The sequence below is a fragment of the Salvia splendens genome, chromosome 16, assembly GCF_004379255.2.
Source record: "Salvia splendens isolate huo1 chromosome 16, SspV2, whole genome shotgun sequence".
In the NCBI taxonomy this organism is placed as follows: domain Eukaryota; kingdom Viridiplantae; phylum Streptophyta; class Magnoliopsida; order Lamiales; family Lamiaceae; genus Salvia; species Salvia splendens.
Window position 1 is genome coordinate 15,508,331 of NC_056047.1, and position 18,113 is coordinate 15,526,443.

Sequence of the window (18,113 nt, forward strand, 5' to 3'; positions counted from 1 at the left end):
CGGAAGGATACCAAGACGAAGTAATATGTATAAAGACATATTACATCAGCTACCTCACTACTTATTTAATTTACTTTCCCCAACACCTACTCTGTTCCGACCACGATCGACCTGCACATTAAGAAAAGAATATGCAGGCTGAGTGCTTGGTATACTCAGTGGGCTCATTGCCAAAAACATTTCTCTTTTAGTTGTCAGCCATACTTGAGCGAACGCGGGGTTTTTCTGAAAATAATTCCCGGTCACTGAAACCTTTATCTCTTTAAAAGATTAACTGCGCAGTCACATATCTTCTCATGAAATACCATATCTGATCTGTGTGAACCGGGAATGTGGCCACATTCCACGACGGTCACTGGACCGGCCAACTCTAGCGCTAGCACACGGTCCCTATGTGTACACTAGTCCGAGTAGGGTTTGCGGCCCTACTAAGACTCGAATTCGATTTAACTTATTTGGCATAGCCAACAGATTGGTAATCATAAATAAAACAAGGCAGGACAACTTATCTAAAAATATTCACGTTCTCGGCGAAACGCCGTTCCGATCAGGTCATCGGAGCTCCGCCGGTGCGCGCCCACTCTTCTTTCTCGCACCAGGAATTCGTAGCATCTCCGCCGCCAACACGAACAGGCGGCGGTCTCTGCCGCTGCTGCTTCCCATCCTTTCTCGGCGACTAGCTCCGTCGCTGATGCCTCTGGCTGTGGCAGACGCTGCTCGGTCCGCTTCGCAGACCAGCGCCGCTGCTGACCGCTAACGTAGAGTTGCGGATCCTTCCTGCGGCTATCTCCGTCGGCATCCAGTACCAGGGCTTCTCAACTCTCAAGCTAAGCCTTCTATCTTAGTCTATTTGGTTGACCTCTTTAGGGCAGAGTTTGTTCTTATTTCATGGTTTGAGAGTTAGGCAGATTGTATTTGTTCTTCAAAGGAAACGGCAGTAGCTTGGCTAAAGCTTTTGAGCATGTATGGATTTCTTGATTTGGTGTTCATATGTGTACACGATTAAGGAACTTAGGGATTTAAGTTGATATGGCCACTGATGTCTATTTGTTTTACTAGACCCGAGACCATTTCTAGTAGAGCTCAAGTGCATATACATTATGGTGTGATAATCTGTGACTATCATGCTGTACTGTTGAGCATTCTTTTGTGAAAGTCTATTTATGATCTTGAAATCTGATCATGTTGTGATTCCTAGTATAAAGTGTGACTATATGATGGCATGGCATGGTTCATGTTTGAGTTTGAGAGGGAGGTGGATGTTTACCTTCTTTGCTCCTGCTCCTGCTCCTAGCCTCGGTCTCTCTCACTCTTTATCTTACTGATTTGTGTTGATATGTGGTGGTGAAGAGGGGGAGGCCGTGGGCTATCCCTATATAGAGGGTGTGTAACTGAAAGCTGCAAAAGTTTGTTGTTTGGCTGGAAAAGGGTCCTTACTGTTTTGATTGTTGCACCCTGCAGTCTCTTTAACTACATTTGACACTTGTAAATGCTTTTGGTACCTTGTTCATTTATAGGATTTGTCTCCTGTGGCAGGTGCACAATGGAATGGCAGGGGTTTGTAGGTAATATCCTCGGCAATGGCAGCTGTGAGGTGGAGGTACGAGCTGCCAAAATCAGCCTTACCAGGTACCTGCAGCTGTTGGATGGGGGTGCCGGCTGAGCTTGCTTCTTTCAGCCCAAGCACTTCCTCATTTTTGGAAAGGTAGTACTACTCTTCCCCTTTCTAATGTGGCTGTGTAGTCTCTCTATTCCTTATGCATTCTTGTCTAATGGCTTGTGTTTGGCAGGGACAAGAGGCTGTCACCTCGTCGGTTCGGCCCAATGGGCCATCGGAAATCTAGGCCAAAACCATGCTAGAGAAAAGGAGTAGTTCCATTTGTAAAAGAATAGTGTTTCTACTTTGAAATCCTCTTTTCTTTTCTTCTTGTATGCGAAAAGAAAAACTGTAGAAATTAGTGTGTAATTTGTTTCCTTTATTTCCATCATCGAACATTTGTAAATTAAGACTTAGCTTGAAATTCTATATATTGTATTTCGTTTACTTAAGAAATAAACGGATACTCTTTCGCTTCGTTCGATCCTTATCTTCTTTCTTTAAATTTCTAGTTTTGCATCCTCATAAGTCGCGTTTCCCAAACACGGGTTGGAGAATCGTATACTCATCGTACATTAATAAAATTGAAAAGATGTAATTGTTCCATGTTTCCAACTTTATTCAAAATTCATCGAAAATCTAGCTCGTGGCCATTACACATATTATTTTGTAAATTTTTTGAAGGTATGTCTTGTATATGTGAGTATTTAAATCATTTGCAAGTGAATTGTGGTTGTATACACATTATTAGAGCATCTCCAACAAGAAAAGGTATATAAAAGAGGTATATCATCTATTTACCTTCTCAAAAAGTGAAATATACATTTTCAAAAAGTAATACATTCCAAACGAAAAAGGTATATAGAAAGGTAAATCATTTTTTAAAATATAAATAATAGTACAAAGTGCATTAAAAAAACATAAAGTATGATACATTCTCCCTTGGAGAATGATTTTTCATGAAAAGAAGGCAAATATGGTAGTTACAAGATTTTACCTCTCCATTGATGGAGAGGTAAATATACCTCTTCAAAATAAGAAAAGATATAATACCTTCTCAAATACCTCTCCCTTTGGAGAATGATTTTTCATGGAAAAAAGGTAAATATGGTAATTATATAACTTTACTTTCTCATTTACCTCACCCCTTGGAGATGCTCTTAATAAACAAATTTGATTTAGGTTTAGAGCGACAAATTCAATCGTGAGCAATAAGGAGGGAAAAAAGAGAGCAAAATCTTTTTGTTTCACTTATATATGAATTTAGAAGATTTGATTACGTTAATGCAAAAGGACAATGTAGGAAATAAATAAATTTAATTGGGTCAAATTTGTCATTGCATATTTATTTCTGATTTCATAACTTCCCTATCAAACATAATGGATTTATTAGAAAAAAATTAACTAGGGTATCAAACATGTGTTATTAAAATCATATCTTTCTCTAGCTTGGTTCTATATCTTGGTCACTAACTAACCTAGGTATATTCCACATCACTTATCAAACGAGTCCTTAATGTAATACTCTCCTCGTCCCATAGAAATAGACCATATTTCATTTTTTTGTCCGTTCCATAGAAATCGTTCATATCCATTTATGGAAACCTTTTTCTCTTTTTTTCCTTATCATTTATGGGTCCCACAATCTACTACACAATTTCAACTATTTTTTCTCCTTCTCTCTTACTTTACTAATTATATATTAAAACCCGTGCGACCTTAAAAAGCCTATTTCTATGGGACATAGGGAGTACTAAAATAGTAGCAGTCGTCATAGTTGCTCGCTTTTATACTCATATAAAAATTTTGATGTTTGAATTAAATCATCATCAAATTAAAATAAAAGATGCATTCATATTATAAAGTTTGTTAAATTCTGGTTAGTGCTATAAAATTTGAAAATAAAAATAAATTAGAAAGTTCTAATTTATTTTAATTATTTTATCCATACATAACAAGATGTCTTTGATTATGCTCAAAACGAAGTACTAGTTTAATTACAAATAAAAAATAATAATAAAAAACATTAATGGCAGTAAGTCAAAGTTATTTTAAATATCACCAAAATATATCTCTTTATTACTTTTTCAAATTTTATTGAAATAATCATAATTTGACCTACGGAATATTGTTAGAATTCAATTTTGATAATATAAGTATTACCAATGCCACTAGTGGCTTGTGACCCTGTCAATAATTCATCCAAATAAAATAGTGGAAGAAGTGACGAACCACAAAATTAGATAAGTCATTTTAAAAATTTTAAACATATAAATATTACTTAAAATATTCAATTTTATATATAGAGATAGTTAATACTTTTTCTGTCCGCAATAATTGTTTTTGAAACCCTTTAAAAAAGTTTCAATATCCTATTTTGAAAACTTCTCACTTGCAAGATTGACTCTTTCCATTTAACTATCAGATTCTGAATTGAAATGGAATACAATTATTTAGAGTATCTGATTTTGACTGTTTAACAACATTCCTTAAATTTGGAATATTTGTTTCAATGATATATGATCAGAATTTTAAATATTAACAATATCTTGATTTGCATAGGACAAGGGGATTGGTGATTCTATCTATAAAATTTTCATGTATACATATGGATTATCGAGAGATAGTTAATGGTCTTTTCGTCTACAATTAAAAGTCTCGTTTTTCATTTCGGTACACAGTACACCCCAAACCGAACCGTCAAGTCTCGTTTTTTTCATTTCGGTACACCTCAAACCGAACCATCAATTCATCATCTTCCTGCCTATTCCTACGTCTCTTTCCTTCAAAGTGGAAAACAAGGGCGGCCATGGGGGGACTCATAGGGGAAAAAACAGTTTCTTTAAAAAAGAATCAATAATATTCCCTATTTATTTCCCATGACTACGATGACTCAGAGTCTCAAACTCATGCCCTATTAATTAGAAGAGTTATCTAATCAAATAAATTGCACTCCATCATAAAATAAATAAATTCAGTAAGTTTAAGATTAAGATCTAAACAAGTCCTTTTAAAACAGCAGCATACTATTGGAGCATAAACGAAGATGAGACACGGATGAAAATATTTTACTGTGCAGAAATTAGGAAAACAAACATCAGTCTAGCTATTTTCCGCTAAATATGAGCATGTTAGTTAGTACACAAGAAAACCTCCACAGCCACATCCAGCAAACTTCATCGCATACTAAATGTTGTTCCATAATATGAAGAGAATTAGAGGAGGGGGGTTTCAAATACACAACCTACCCGTATGTGAAAGTCAGTGCATCTAAGTTGAGCCACTGGGCTATAAGTCCGTCCCTGCCGGCCTTCCAGCAGGAGCTGCAGAAGTCAAATTTGGAGCACGTAAACCCTGAGCATTTCCACCACCCATAAAGGCCGGTAAAGTTGACCGGATGTTTGGAAGAGCCATGGGATTTGAGATTGGTCGGGCTTGAGCTTGCTGAGTGGGCTGTATGATGTACTGGTTCATGGCATCCTCATAAGCCTGCCCTAATAATGCTCCACGCATCCGGCCAGGAGGTCGCCAATTTGGATCTACAGAATCTTGAGTAGTTGTGACTGGCTGTGGTGGAGGTGTAGCCCTGTCGCTGGCCCTTTGATCAGCTATCGTAGTAGGGATATTATGTGACCCAGAGTTATAAGGGACAGCTCGGGATGCACCAACAGACATCTGTCCAGTTCTATTTGCAGTTGTATGCCATTGAGCTTGTTGGTTGCTACTAGTAGCTACACCTGTTCTATGCACATTAAGATGTTGGGTGCTAGCTACTCCTGCATGGCTCTGATGACGCATTGCGTTGGTTGAAGGTTGCACAGATGGCTGGAGCGTAGATGAAAAGTTACTCGTTGCTCGAGGGATCCTGAAATTTGTCGGCTGACTAAAACTTTGGTGTTCATTTGAAACTGTATACATATTGGGCACCTGATTTCGCCAAAAGTTCAAGAAAGGATATTGAGAATCTGATCAGAGTATAGACAATACATATGACAATAAAACATGAAACATAGACAGGCAAGAAGGCACAGCGATATAGTGCAGGGAAGAAAACAAAAATGAAAGGGGAAAAGTTCATAAACTCAAGAATCAAAACTGTGTTGAACTAATACAAATACTACCTGTGTGCTGGGATGCTGGGGCAATGTAGATGAATATGAGCCTGGTGGCACCTGATGTGAACTAGCATGATTTGATGTCAAGTTAGACGTAGCAGGCGAGGCTTGTGAAGCTGCAGAAAGACCATTTGGGGTGAAGGGGCTGCTCGCTGCATTTGCCGAAGAACTCCGTTGCAGGATGGGAGTAGAAGATATGGCAGGAAGACCCTGAACTGCACTAGCCGTTCTAGTTATATGCCTGCTTACTGCTGAGGGCCTACCATAGTCGCTAATAACAGGGGAGTTCCCAAGTTGATACTGCTGATATTGGGGCATAGGAATTCCAATCTGTGGTGCAGAAGTTGTAGCAGCAGCATTATGATGGAAAGCCCCAACATTGGCTAGATTTGAAGTGGATGCAGAGGGACTGACAGTCTGTGCATTTGATCGAACATCTAATGTACCCTGACCAAAACTTGACCTATACACCCCAGACCAGAAGTCGTCACTCTCAGTGAGGGTCCTGATTTGATTGGCATCATTTGCGCTGGCCAGATGAGGGTTGATTGATGTAGAATGAGTATTAGCCATAGAAAAATGTTTTCTGTCTTCACTTCCAGAAGCATCAAAAACATCCATCAGCTCATCAGTCAGAGTAAGATCTAGTATTTCTTCAGGTTGTGGAGACTCGTCCCGTCCTGTATTTAAGGTCTTATTCTCTGGCTTCTCTGTCTTTTCTTCACTTCCCACCGCCGCAGCATTCCATGACCCATCAGATGAGACAATTATGTCGGAGACATTGGGTCTGACCTCTTTCAAAATCTGAGAAGTCAAAATTAAATTCACACATCAAAACCTTTGATATATAGGTAAGCATGTGGCTACCTATCTCTTTAGAAGCTGTAGTGTATAAATAGTCGTGCTATATTATACTAGCTATAAAGATATTATAGTAATTTGCATATTTGCAAGTGTGTAGCAAAACCCTACATAAACGACGAGAGGTACTCGCCTTAACCATTTTTTGATCAATACGTATATCAGAGAAGCACACATGCTGATTACAATGGGGGCAGCGCCATGACGGCCTTCTTGAGTTCATATCCACAAAGTTGTCTAAATCAAAACACTACAGACAAAACAAAAAGTATGTCAGCGGTAAAGTTCAATAACAAAAATTTAGCATTTGAGTTAAAAAAGTTTGTCAAAAACATCATGCTCGAGAATCACACTAGTATTATTTCTTCAGTCCTCAGAGGTTCAACTTTGTGCTATTACCTGAATATGCTTGCATGAAATCCCTTTTACTGGAATTTTAATACGTGCCAAGCTGTTGGGATTAAGAATGAGGATAAACAAATTAGCAGGACATCAAAGGTCAATAAAAATTTCTCATGTGAATGAATGATGACAAAACAAAATTCAGATTTAGTTCAGTTCAAATAAGGATGGTGTAATGTAACCTCAAGTCTGGCGATAGACATGTAAGAACTGAGTCATAATAAGTCTATAGTAATTTATATGGTTGTCGATTAACTCTATTTCGTCTTGTAACAGATTATTCATCTTTTGCATCCATATCATTATCATGTAGCATACAGAGAATGTAAATAATCCTCGCTGAGGAAGGATATGATGATCAGTTACCTAATAGGACAATTCAGTGATATCCGTGATGACCCTTCAATTACCTCAGAATCTAAATAGAGCAAAAAGGAAACCAAAATCAAAAAGGAAAGAGAAGATTTAGAAAACACTTGAGTCTAGAATAACCTTTTATATACTCCATCCGTCCCATAAAAATATGTGCAATTTCCATTTTCGTCCATCCCATAAAAATATGGGCATTTCCATTTATGGAAAGTTATCCCAATTTATTACCCCTATTCATCAAGTTATTTACAACTTATACCACCATTAAAACACTAATAATAATGGGAGTCTCACTATCCACGAACACTAATTTAACTACACTACTCCTACTCTCTCTTACTTTACCAAATTTGTCTTAATTCTTTGTGCAATATCATATGCCCATATTTTTATGGGACGGAGGGAGTACAATGTTTTTATCAAGCTATAGTTCGGTGAGAGAGAGAAAAAAATGAATATTCTCCAATTCAGGAGATTTATTGAATGGGCACCTGTATCCAAAGTTGCAGGAGCATGCTGCTCGTAGTCCTGGAGGGTGTTACTATCAAGGTTTGGCACTTCACTCATGAATGCAACTATTATTATATAATTACCTTCAGAATCACAATTGTCCAAAGTAAGCAGCTTTCTATCAGTCGACATCAAACCCAAAATATCAGAAAAGGGAACATGAGTCAAGGATACCATTAAATTCACCCACAGCTTGAAGAAGATTAGATCCATACTTTAGCAAACGTGTCACAACTGTTGGAACTTGAGGGCCCGTATCCTAAGTACCAATACAATGGTAAAAGTCAAAGCTAAACCATTAGCAAAAGCAAATTGACATCTATTGTAAGTAATTATTTTTGGAACAAACCACAAAAAGATTAGTCCTCCTTTCCACTCCCTTTCCGTTCAAGAGAAAGCTGCAGAATGAGAAAAAAACAAAAGAGGAAGTGGTGTGAACTGGTCTAAAAGAAAGAAAAGATATCCCAATTTTCAGTCAGTTTTTGAAAATGAATAACTTACTTTACTTTGGCAGGAGTAACAAGGCAGGAAGATGTTTCAATATTATCCATTTGGACGACTAACAACCTCTGCAGGCAAAAGCAAATATTAGATTAACAAGACCACAACATGAAGAGGTCCTATCCACACCTATCATTACATAAGTTAGTAAAGTAAATTGAAATCATAGACATCAGAAACTACTATCAATTTCCTCATGCAAGTTATCAGCTGATATCAGACGTGGATAAATTGTGGAAAGGATTAAAGGAAAACCTGGTGTTCCCAAGAGCTGCTAATTATTAGACATATATTCATTTCATGATACAGGATGACTGTCATAAACAGCATCATCATAGGCAGTAAAATACCAAGAATGAATCTATGCATCCATGCTAATAAAATTATGATTGAACATGGTCATATTTAATGTTGCAAGAGTGACCCCATTTTTTCCTATTTCTTCTGCCAAATGAATTTATCGGATGCTTTATCATACAAATAACAGTAGGTACAACCGCAAACACATGATCCACCAAACACCATTTTCCAGTAAGAATGGGGGAAAATGAGCAACAAAATGGTAGCAGGTTATGGTCCAGCAACCCAGTAACCAGGAATCAACCTATTTACATGCTACCTAGGTACTCCATGTATATGTCTGTCTGTTCTTCACCATTTAACTGATCTATATAAAACTTTAAGAAATAAGTTCTTTGATTTCTTGCTGTTCCACTGATGTTTTAACCTATACTTTATTATACTTGGGGAAAGAAGTAGTAATAACATATAATGAACTAAATATACAACACCAAATGATTAGCTGGCACCAACGGCCAACACAACGGTCAAAGTTAATTGCATGTGTTGCTACACTAGGTACCCCCATTGTCATGGACTGGAGTAAAAGATCCTAACTAATTCAACAAATTATGGAATACGACAAGATACACTAAAAAATAGCTGCATTTGCAAAGTCCAGTATGTCCAGAACTATTATATAAGACACTTGCTCTAAGAAATTGATAACACGAGTTTATGGTTTGCAAGCTTACAATCCTATCTCCTGGGGCACACTTTTTCTTTGATATCTGGAAGTCACTGACATAAGCCTCAAATCCAGGCTACATTGAACAAAATGCAACAGTACTATCAGCATAGAAACATTACATGAGAACTTTAATAGCAGAAAGGAGAAAATAACAACCTTTATTTCAAGAAAAACAAATATATGACCCATTCTCAATCTAGGATAGAATCTGCAGATATGTTTACAACCCAACTCTGTTAGTTGCAACTTGCAAGCAAGGAAAATGACTCAAACAAGGTAGAGAGGATTGCTGCTATAAAGGGAGAATGGAAAACCAAGATGCAAGGACTGTGTATTGGAACATTGTATAGGATAATAGGACTACATAAATTCTCATCCAAACCAAAAGAAAATTCAGAAACGTTAGATGTCATGCTCTTATCTAATCTACAAAAAAAACTATTAAGAAAAAGTTCAACATGCAAAAGAAACATGAACAATTTATTCAAATAAATCTATTGAGCAGAACTAAATTATTCAGGCTATAAAGTTAGGGTGATATATGAGACAAATCCATAAACATTGAAAAATCTATAAAGCATAACTAAATCCGCATTTTTGTTTTGATAATGGCCTTATGCCTTATGAATTTTTTTTAACTGACATCACCATTAGGTATACAGGAAAAAATTGAATTAGAAACTATCCAAAGGAACAAAGCAAGTGATCATCTCTTGCGAATCACTTAATCAGAATCTAATAAATTCGTGGTTCTTTTATGGCTGCAGAATCAGTTAGAATTGAAGGCTATCAAATAAGAGAGAATTTTACAGCCTTAGCACATCACGTACTAATTTGAAAAATTAGATTCGAACCACCAAGTTGGAATGAAAGGAAATTCATATTATACCTTGACATAACTGTTGAGATAACTGGGTGAGAAGGGTTTGGGTCAGTGCTGAAATCTAATGCACTACAAAAATTGCTTGCAACCTGTAGATATAATCACATTTCTAATTACATACAGAATACATTGAAAGATAGATCACATCAAATAATAACAAATATCAGCAGACCTCTTTTGCAAGATTGCAGAGCTCTGCAGAGTCTTGATCAGGAAACCACCCATTCTGACAAGCACTCTATCATAAAATGAGGATCGAGATGAATAATTTCTTAATAAGAAAAGAACAGGAGATGTACATGAAACAGCAATGTTCATTTGTTTCATTTCAAAGAAGGGATATGAACAAGTTACACTGGTGCAAAGGCTTATTTATGACCTTTTTATAAACTATTTTGGTTCATAAAAAATCAAGCATTAATGTGGTTACCTAGTGTTTAAACATGTATCAGAAAAAAGGTTTTTGGTATACAAATTCAAAAGTTTGCATGCCCTATAGTCACATTTTCAACATGTCTCACCACCAGAAGTCAATACAACAAATGATGCATATGATACAAGTAATATAACATGTAATAAATGATCCAACAATGCATAACTGAAGCAAAAAAAGTAGTATGGCGTACCAAAAATTGGCTGATAGAAGAAATTACCTTAACAGAAATCATGAGGACCATAATAGCTGCTTGCGTTGAGGCATCATTTTTAATTTGGCCCATCTAACAGCATAACTTACAGACTTAATGAGAAAAACGATTTATATAATCACTTAATGGAATATATAAAGAAAGATAAATTCAAAAACATCCTCGGTCCAGCTCTACTTCCTATGTAGTGACTAGAGTAACTCGTTTAAGCACATGCACAGAAATGCACATGACATATCATATATGGATGCATTTCACAAATGGAGCTAATAGTGAAAATAACCTATGAGATCCCTTTAGGTCCCATTTCAATGATCCCATCTAGTTACACTTCCAACTGAGGACACATTTCACTGAAAAATTAAACAAACAATGTATAAAATCATCACCTGCTTTATTAGAGAAGGTAACGCAGATAATCTGTTTGGAACATAATTGTTTGCTATGCAAAAATCAATCCCTCTGCATTGGCAAAAATATGTTATAGATCAACAGTGATAAACCAAAACTATTCAGCTACAAACACCCAATAGACATCCTAGAAGCAAAAGGCACTCTTCTTCACAAATAATGATCCAAAATAATAAGCATTTAAGGGAAGTATATCATGCCAAACCTCTTCAGAGACACCTCTTGCAAAATAAAATAGGCAAAATACATACAACACAGAGAAGATATAAGCACATAAAAAGCAAATTCCACAGAATTATTAGAAACAATAACCTATCACTAGGGATAGAAACACATGAAAGAATAAATAAAATAATCAGCTGAACTAACTCATCTTCGGAAAAAATAATCAAAAAATCAAAAGCATAAGCAAGTAGAAAGCGAAGAGGAGGAATGCCTGGACAGAGAGAGGCAGAGATTTTCGAACTCTTTGTCGTTTTTTATGTTGCTGGAAAAGTGAATGCTCAAATGATCGATTACGGCTGAAATTCGGAAGTTATTTAAATCCCACTGTGTTAAGCCGGTGATCTGGACGGCAGTTCCACCGCCGATTTGACCGTCATTCGCGTATAACCCAGTCGCCGGCGTGGCTGTTTTGCCGGCCATTCTTCCAGTTAACTACTGTGCGTCTCTCTCCTCTCAATCGAAGTACGGAGTACTTCTTTTATAAAGATTTTATATTTAAATTTAAAAGAAATTTTCAAATCGCCATGGCCAAAATTTGGAATTAAATAATTAATTCACTTGCGAGCCGCTGCGAGCTCGTTCTCGTCCCGGCGAGACGAGACTGCATCGAGACACCGATGCAGATGCTCGGTCTCGTCGCTTAGCTAGGGGGGAGGGTGGGTCGGCGGGCTGTCTCGCCACGCGCCAGCGCCACGTGGCGAGCTCTGGCGCGCGGCGAGTGGGCGTCGTCATTGCTAACGCAATAAATATTTTTTTAAATCGATTTTTCAAAAAAATAAAATAAAAATTTAAATATTTTCAACGGTAAATTTTTTTTCCTTTTTTTTATTCTATAAATGCTTCATACTCTTTCATTTTACACACAAACGCACTATTTCTCATCTTTTTTTCTTCTCATCACTATCATATCATCTCTCTTTCCTCTCCAATTCTTCTCCCAAATTTAATCCATTCATGGATCCAATTGAGCAAATGCGTCGAATGATGGAAGAATCGCTAGAAGAAGAGCGACGTAAGGAGGAGGAAGAGAAAGAAGACGCGGCGCTTCAAAAACGACCCCGGAAATACATCCATCGTAACCGGGAGGAAGCCGGTATGGGTTGGTACGAGATTACTTTTCTGAGAACCCGGTATGGGGAGATACCTACTTCCTTCGCCGTTTTCGCATGCGGCGGGAGCTATTTCTGCATTTTGCAAATACATTGGCGGCCCGAGAAGATTACTTTTCTAAGAACCCGGTATGGGAAGATACCTACTGGCCGTCTCAGTCTCACGACGCTCCAGAAATGTACTGCAGTAATCCGTCAGCTTGCTACCGGACAAACGACGGATTTGTTCGACGAGTACCTGCACATTGGGGATAGCACTGGGAGGCTGTGTTTGATGAATTTCTGCAAAGGCGTCTGAGCAGCCTTCACCGACGAATTTATCCGGAAGCCAAGCACCGTAGATTGTCAGTTTCTGCTCCAACTTCACGAAAAAGTGGACGGATTCCCCGGGATGCTTGGCAGCGTCGATTGCATGCACTGACAATGGAAGAATTGCCCTGTGGCGTGGAAGGGATCATACACGAGCGGCCACAAAGGCACCCACCCCACTGTTATACTCGAGGCCGTTGCCGATTACCGGCTATGGATTTGACATGCATTTTTCGGGGTCCCCGGATCGAACAACGATATCAACGTGCTCAACCAATCCGACCTCTTCAGTGAAATTTTGAATGGTAAAGCACTGGCCATCAACTTCACCGCTAACAACCGCTAGTTTAAAATGGAGTACTATCTTGTCGACGATATCTAGCCGAAGTGGCCAACCTTCGTGAAGACGTTCACCAGGCCATTAAACGAAAAACATGCTCTTTTGCGCAAAAGTAAGAGGTTGCTCGCAAGGATGTGGAGAGAGCGTTCGGGGTTCTACAAGCTCGATTCCACATAATCAAATCCCCGGCTCGTACGTGGTTTATGGAGAATATGGTCAACCAGTGGCGGACGCATGAATTTGACTCTGGGGTCCAATTTCCAATTAACAATAAAGTATTTTTCGATATTTGCTAGTAATTATGGCATTAGTGGTAGTAAGTTACGAGATATATAGATGAATAATGAGTAATGAATAACAAGGGATGACATCCCACTAAATGTAAAACATTTGTTTTTCAGTAGATTTTATTTGGTGTTATTTTATTAGTTGAGTAAAGAAATTATAAAGTAAAAGAAAGAAAAATATAGAAATGATGTTATTTTCATTTTAATGGGATTAATAAATAAGGCTAAAGCATTTAATTTTTTATTTTTCGATACAAAATTTTATTTAGTGTTATGTTATAAATTAAGTAAATAATAAAGTTAGAGAAAAGAAAAATATAGAGTCAATGTTGTTTTCATTTTAACGGGAAGTAGTAATAAATAAGGAGAATTATTTTCATTGCAAAGTGTTCGGTAAAAAATAATGAAATGTATGCAAGTTAATAAAAGTTGTGTATTAGAAAAAATACAACATCATAGCTGCTGTGTGGATGAAGCAATAATATTAGGGCTGGCAATTTTTGACACGACACGATAACACGACACGAACCGGCACGAAAATAATGGGTTTGGGTCAGAGCTTATTGGGTTCGTGTCCTTATCGGGTCGACCCGTTAAGGACATGAAAATTTCGTGTCGTGTTCGTGTCGTGTTCGTGTTATCCGTTAACAATACGTGTTCGTGTCGTGTTCGTGTTATCCGTTAACAAATAATATTTTAATATTATTAATTCTTATTATTTTCATTTTTAATAGGTTTAACCGTTATCAGGTCGTATTGTTATCGAGTCCTTATCGTGTCATCTCGTGTACGTGTTGTTATCGTGTCGTGTTGACCCGAATTGGTTCGTGTCGTTAATGGGTTCGTGTCGTGTTCGTGTCGTGTTCGTGTCTGAGGATTTCATGTCGTGTTCGTGTTTGAGGTTTTCTTAACGGGTCTTGTTCGTGTTTGCTGTTATCGTGTTCGTGTCGTTATCGTGTCGACACGATAACGACCCGACACGCACGATTTGCCACCCCTAAATAATATGTACAACTTCGCGCTTAGCCGGATTCAAACTCAATTCACTATTAAGGTTTAAGGAGGGCGAAAGCATCAGCGGTCAACCGCTTGCCTTGATACATGAATTTATTCAAATTTTGAAAAGTAATAGTATATAATAATAGTTCCAAACGTTGGGGGTTCCATGGGACCCCCAAGCCCTATGTAGGTCCGTCAATGTGGTCAACATCATGTATACGTGCATAATTTTTCACAATATGATTGTCGCGGATGAAGGACCTGAGGCGGGAAATTGGTTCGACCCTAAAATCCCGGGAAGCTCTTCCGCAAGTAGTCCGCCTCGCAGTGGAGTGCATCCTTCTTTGCAAGAGCGAATTTCTATTCGGGCAAGGACACGTGATTCTATGGCCACCATCAACTCCAGGAAGATCTAATGGAGCACATTTGGGCAAAAATTTAGCGGAAATCAATAAATTGTAATACTCCCTTTGTCCAACAGAAATAGGTCATTTAGGGTTGACACGAGTTTTAATGTGTAATTTGGTAAAGTAAGAGAGAATGAGAAAAAATAATTAAAGTTGTGTAGTGAATGGTGGGTCCCATAAATGATAAATAAAATAGAAAGAGAAAAAGGTTGTCATAAATGGATATTAACTATTTCTATGGAACGGATGAAAAAGGAAATATGACCTATTTCTATGGACAGGGGGAGTATTAGGATTTAAATTATGTATTATTCATTTTTTGGATGTTGTAATTTCCGTGGTTTTTAATGAATTTATGAATTATTAGTATTAATTTAATATTTCAATAAATATTATTTGAATTTGTTGGAAATAAAAATAAAAAATGAAATTGAATAAATAGTTAAGGGATGAGATGTTAAGAGATGGAGGGATGCAGACGCTATCTCTTAGTTAAGAGATGGGGTAAAAAGTGCATTGGTGCCCATGAATAATGAAGGAATGAGACGGTATTGAGGCACGGATGTGGATGGTCTAAGAATAACAGCAGGAAGCCATCAACAAATAACGAGCACATAGTTTAAGAGAAAATTTAAATAAAATGCATAATTATACATCTCAATATATAATTATGTGTGTGTTAAGAAAAGTTTATTTAGCTGGAATAGAAGTATAGAGTAAAATATGACTGCATTTAAAAAGAAAAAAAAAAATCGAACTCGGAGCTTACTTTTCGAGAATTCCAGGCTTCCATAGACCTCGATAAAAAAATTGATCGATATGATGTTTACCGTTAATTTATACTACTATTAATATTCAATTTCCATTCTCTTTTATTTTCTTCTTTTTCTTTTCCATTTTCATCCCTTAATAATTATCCATTTTAATTTCGACACAAATTTTAAAAATATAAAGAAAAATTACTTGAAAAAATTAGTGAAACTTACGTTCACTATATTAATTTTATAATAAAATATGATTAGAATGAGTTAGTAAAATATGAGCTATTTAAAAAAGTGAAAGTGAACCATTAATAGAAAACGGAGGAAGTAGAATTAAAATTAAAGTTTTCTAGAATATTAAAAATTCCAATTATTGAGAAATGTATAAAGATGGTTATATAATACTCACTTAGTCCCATAAGAATATGCACTCTTTTATTTTTAGTATATCTCACAAGAATATGTAATTTTTAATTTTGGAAACTCTTCGCTCTGAGTCTTATTCTCCACTAATAATAATTTAATTACTTTTTTTCTTTTTACGTCTCTTTTACTTTACCAATTGTGCATTAGAACTCGTGTCCAATCAAAATTGCATATTTTTGTGGGTCGAAAGGAGTAAGGGCATTAGAGCAATTCCAAATGAAATAGATAAATTAAAAAATATATTTTTATTTATTTTTAAAAAGAATAAATATATTTTTATATTGTTTCTTAAAATTATAAACTTTCACTGAATTTAGTAGTATTTTTTATTAATTTAAAATTTGGTCCCGAACATCATGAATTTAAGATTTGTAGTAGTGCACGAAGTTAGTTTTTTCTCAATTCGTGAGAAATTCACTAAAGAGGAAAAGTTTATGATATTTGCGACCACATTTTAAGTTAATGGGAAATACTCCATCTGTCCCATGGAAATAGGTCATTTGTGATCAGCACTGGTTTTAATGTGTAATTGGTAAAGTAAGAAAGAAGGAGAAAAAGTAGTCGAAATTGTGTAGTGAATTGTGGGGCCCAAGGAAAAAAAGGAGAAAAGGGTTTCCATAAATGGATATGAACTATTTCTATGGGACGGACGAAAAAGGAAATATGACTTATTTATATAGGACGGAGGGAGTACTAAATTTGACCAAAGTTTGTGATATTAGAGCATCCACAATAGCGAGAAATTCGTCTAGACAAGGACTTGCACTCGTCCTCGTCCGCCCTCGTCAGTCCACTGCGAGGCAGGACGAACTGGGCGGACGAAAGTTAGTCCACGGAAGAGGCGTCGTCCGTGCGTCATCCGTCGCCTCATCCGCCCACTGCAGGCCAACGGACGAGGATGAGTCCACACATTTTTAATTTAAAAAAATCAATTTTTTAAATTAAAATTAAAAAACTAGAATTTCACAATGATCTATACTAAAAGATGGATCCGTGAATTAGTCAAAGATTATATTTTCTAGAATATAATCCTTCACACTAGATGAGCAAGTTTTGCAATGCTTGAGTAAATCTTTTATCTCAGATTTTCAACTCTAACTTTCATTGTGAGTTCGATGTGGAAGAAATGGTTGTTTTATAGATAGGTTTTTAACTCCAAGTTTCTTTGTAATTTCGATGCGGGACAATTAGTTTTACATTTAAAGAGATTTTTTGTTGCTTTATGTGAAAAGTTGTTTGATTTTAATACAAAATCTATGTTTAGCCTAGTGGTAAATATGTTTTGAAATACTCTTTACGTCCCAATCAAGATGTCTACATTCTTGAATGACATGGGAATTTATGAGAAGTTACTTAGATGTAGTAATTAGAGAGAAAAAAGTAGTTGAATATTTTAATAAGGAGAGAATTTTTTTTTCCAAATATAGAAAGCAGACATATTGAATGAAACAAACTTAAAAGGAAAGGTGGACATGGACGGAGAGGTTGTGGGTTCAAATCCCAAACTCAATATTTTGTGTTTAATTTTAACTTTTATTATACTTTTCTCATTTTTTTAAAAATTAACTCCTATATGAAGGAGGAATGTATAAATAAACTCCTATAGAAAGGAGGAAATTATAACTGATGTCAAGAGGGCTCGAACTCGGTAGATTCTTTTTAATTTGTTGTGTTTTAGTACTTCCTCCGTCCTGCTTTAGCAGTACTCATCCAAAATCTTACACAATCAATACCCATATGAGCCTTCGATCGTGTACTGGAATCCCTCTTCCGACATGCCACCATAATCATACGCAAGAACACTCAGTTTAGCTTTCATGATGCTCAAGTTTTTCCTAACAGCAAAATTTGGTAAGGCTCGTTGATCAGGGGCCTCGGTTGCGGGATTAGTTCCCGTTGATCACCGAGGATGTAGGTTTAG

At 36.6% G+C, this 18,113-nt stretch overlaps 1 protein-coding gene and 1 long non-coding RNA gene across 2 annotated transcripts; one reads left to right on the forward strand and one right to left on the reverse strand.

Moving 5' to 3' along the window:
- The first annotated feature begins 501 nt into the window (after nucleotides 1–501).
- LOC121770706 lies at nucleotides 502–2,079 on the forward strand. The gene is made up of 2 exons (XR_006043811.1): nucleotides 502–1,705; nucleotides 1,791–2,079. It is a non-coding gene; the product is annotated as an uncharacterized LOC121770706 (long non-coding RNA).
- A 2,565-nt stretch (nucleotides 2,080–4,644) lies between these two features.
- On the reverse strand, nucleotides 4,645–12,025 carry LOC121772091 (E4 SUMO-protein ligase PIAL2-like). Its single transcript, XM_042169059.1, has 16 exons — nucleotides 11,766–12,025; nucleotides 11,308–11,380; nucleotides 10,925–10,990; nucleotides 10,444–10,509; nucleotides 10,278–10,360; nucleotides 9,545–9,596; nucleotides 9,393–9,461; nucleotides 8,359–8,426; nucleotides 8,207–8,255; nucleotides 8,032–8,116; nucleotides 7,839–7,940; nucleotides 7,342–7,393; nucleotides 6,973–7,024; nucleotides 6,707–6,823; nucleotides 5,719–6,516; nucleotides 4,645–5,524 (listed from the first exon to the last, which is right to left on the reverse strand). The coding sequence occupies exons 1-16, from the start codon at nucleotides 11,972–11,974 to the stop codon at nucleotides 4,886–4,888; spliced, it is 2,580 nt and encodes an 859-aa protein (XP_042024993.1). The 5' UTR covers nucleotides 11,975–12,025; the 3' UTR covers nucleotides 4,645–4,885.
- Between the last annotated feature and the right edge of the window lie 6,088 nt (nucleotides 12,026–18,113).

Excerpts from the sequence above, each read along its gene's own strand:
- LOC121772091 (XM_042169059.1), bottom strand. The coding sequence starts at position 11,974 with ATGGCCGGCAAAACAGCCACGCCGGCGACTGGGTTATACGCGAATGAC. Across the intron at positions 8,256-8,358 it reads GTTACTCCTGCCAAAGTAAA|CTTTCTCTTGAACGGAAAGG; the intron begins GTAAGTTATTCA and ends CTCATTCTGCAG. Across the intron at positions 5,525-5,718 it reads CCCAGCATCCCAGCACACAG|GTGCCCAATATGTATACAGT; the intron begins GTAGTATTTGTA and ends TGGCGAAATCAG.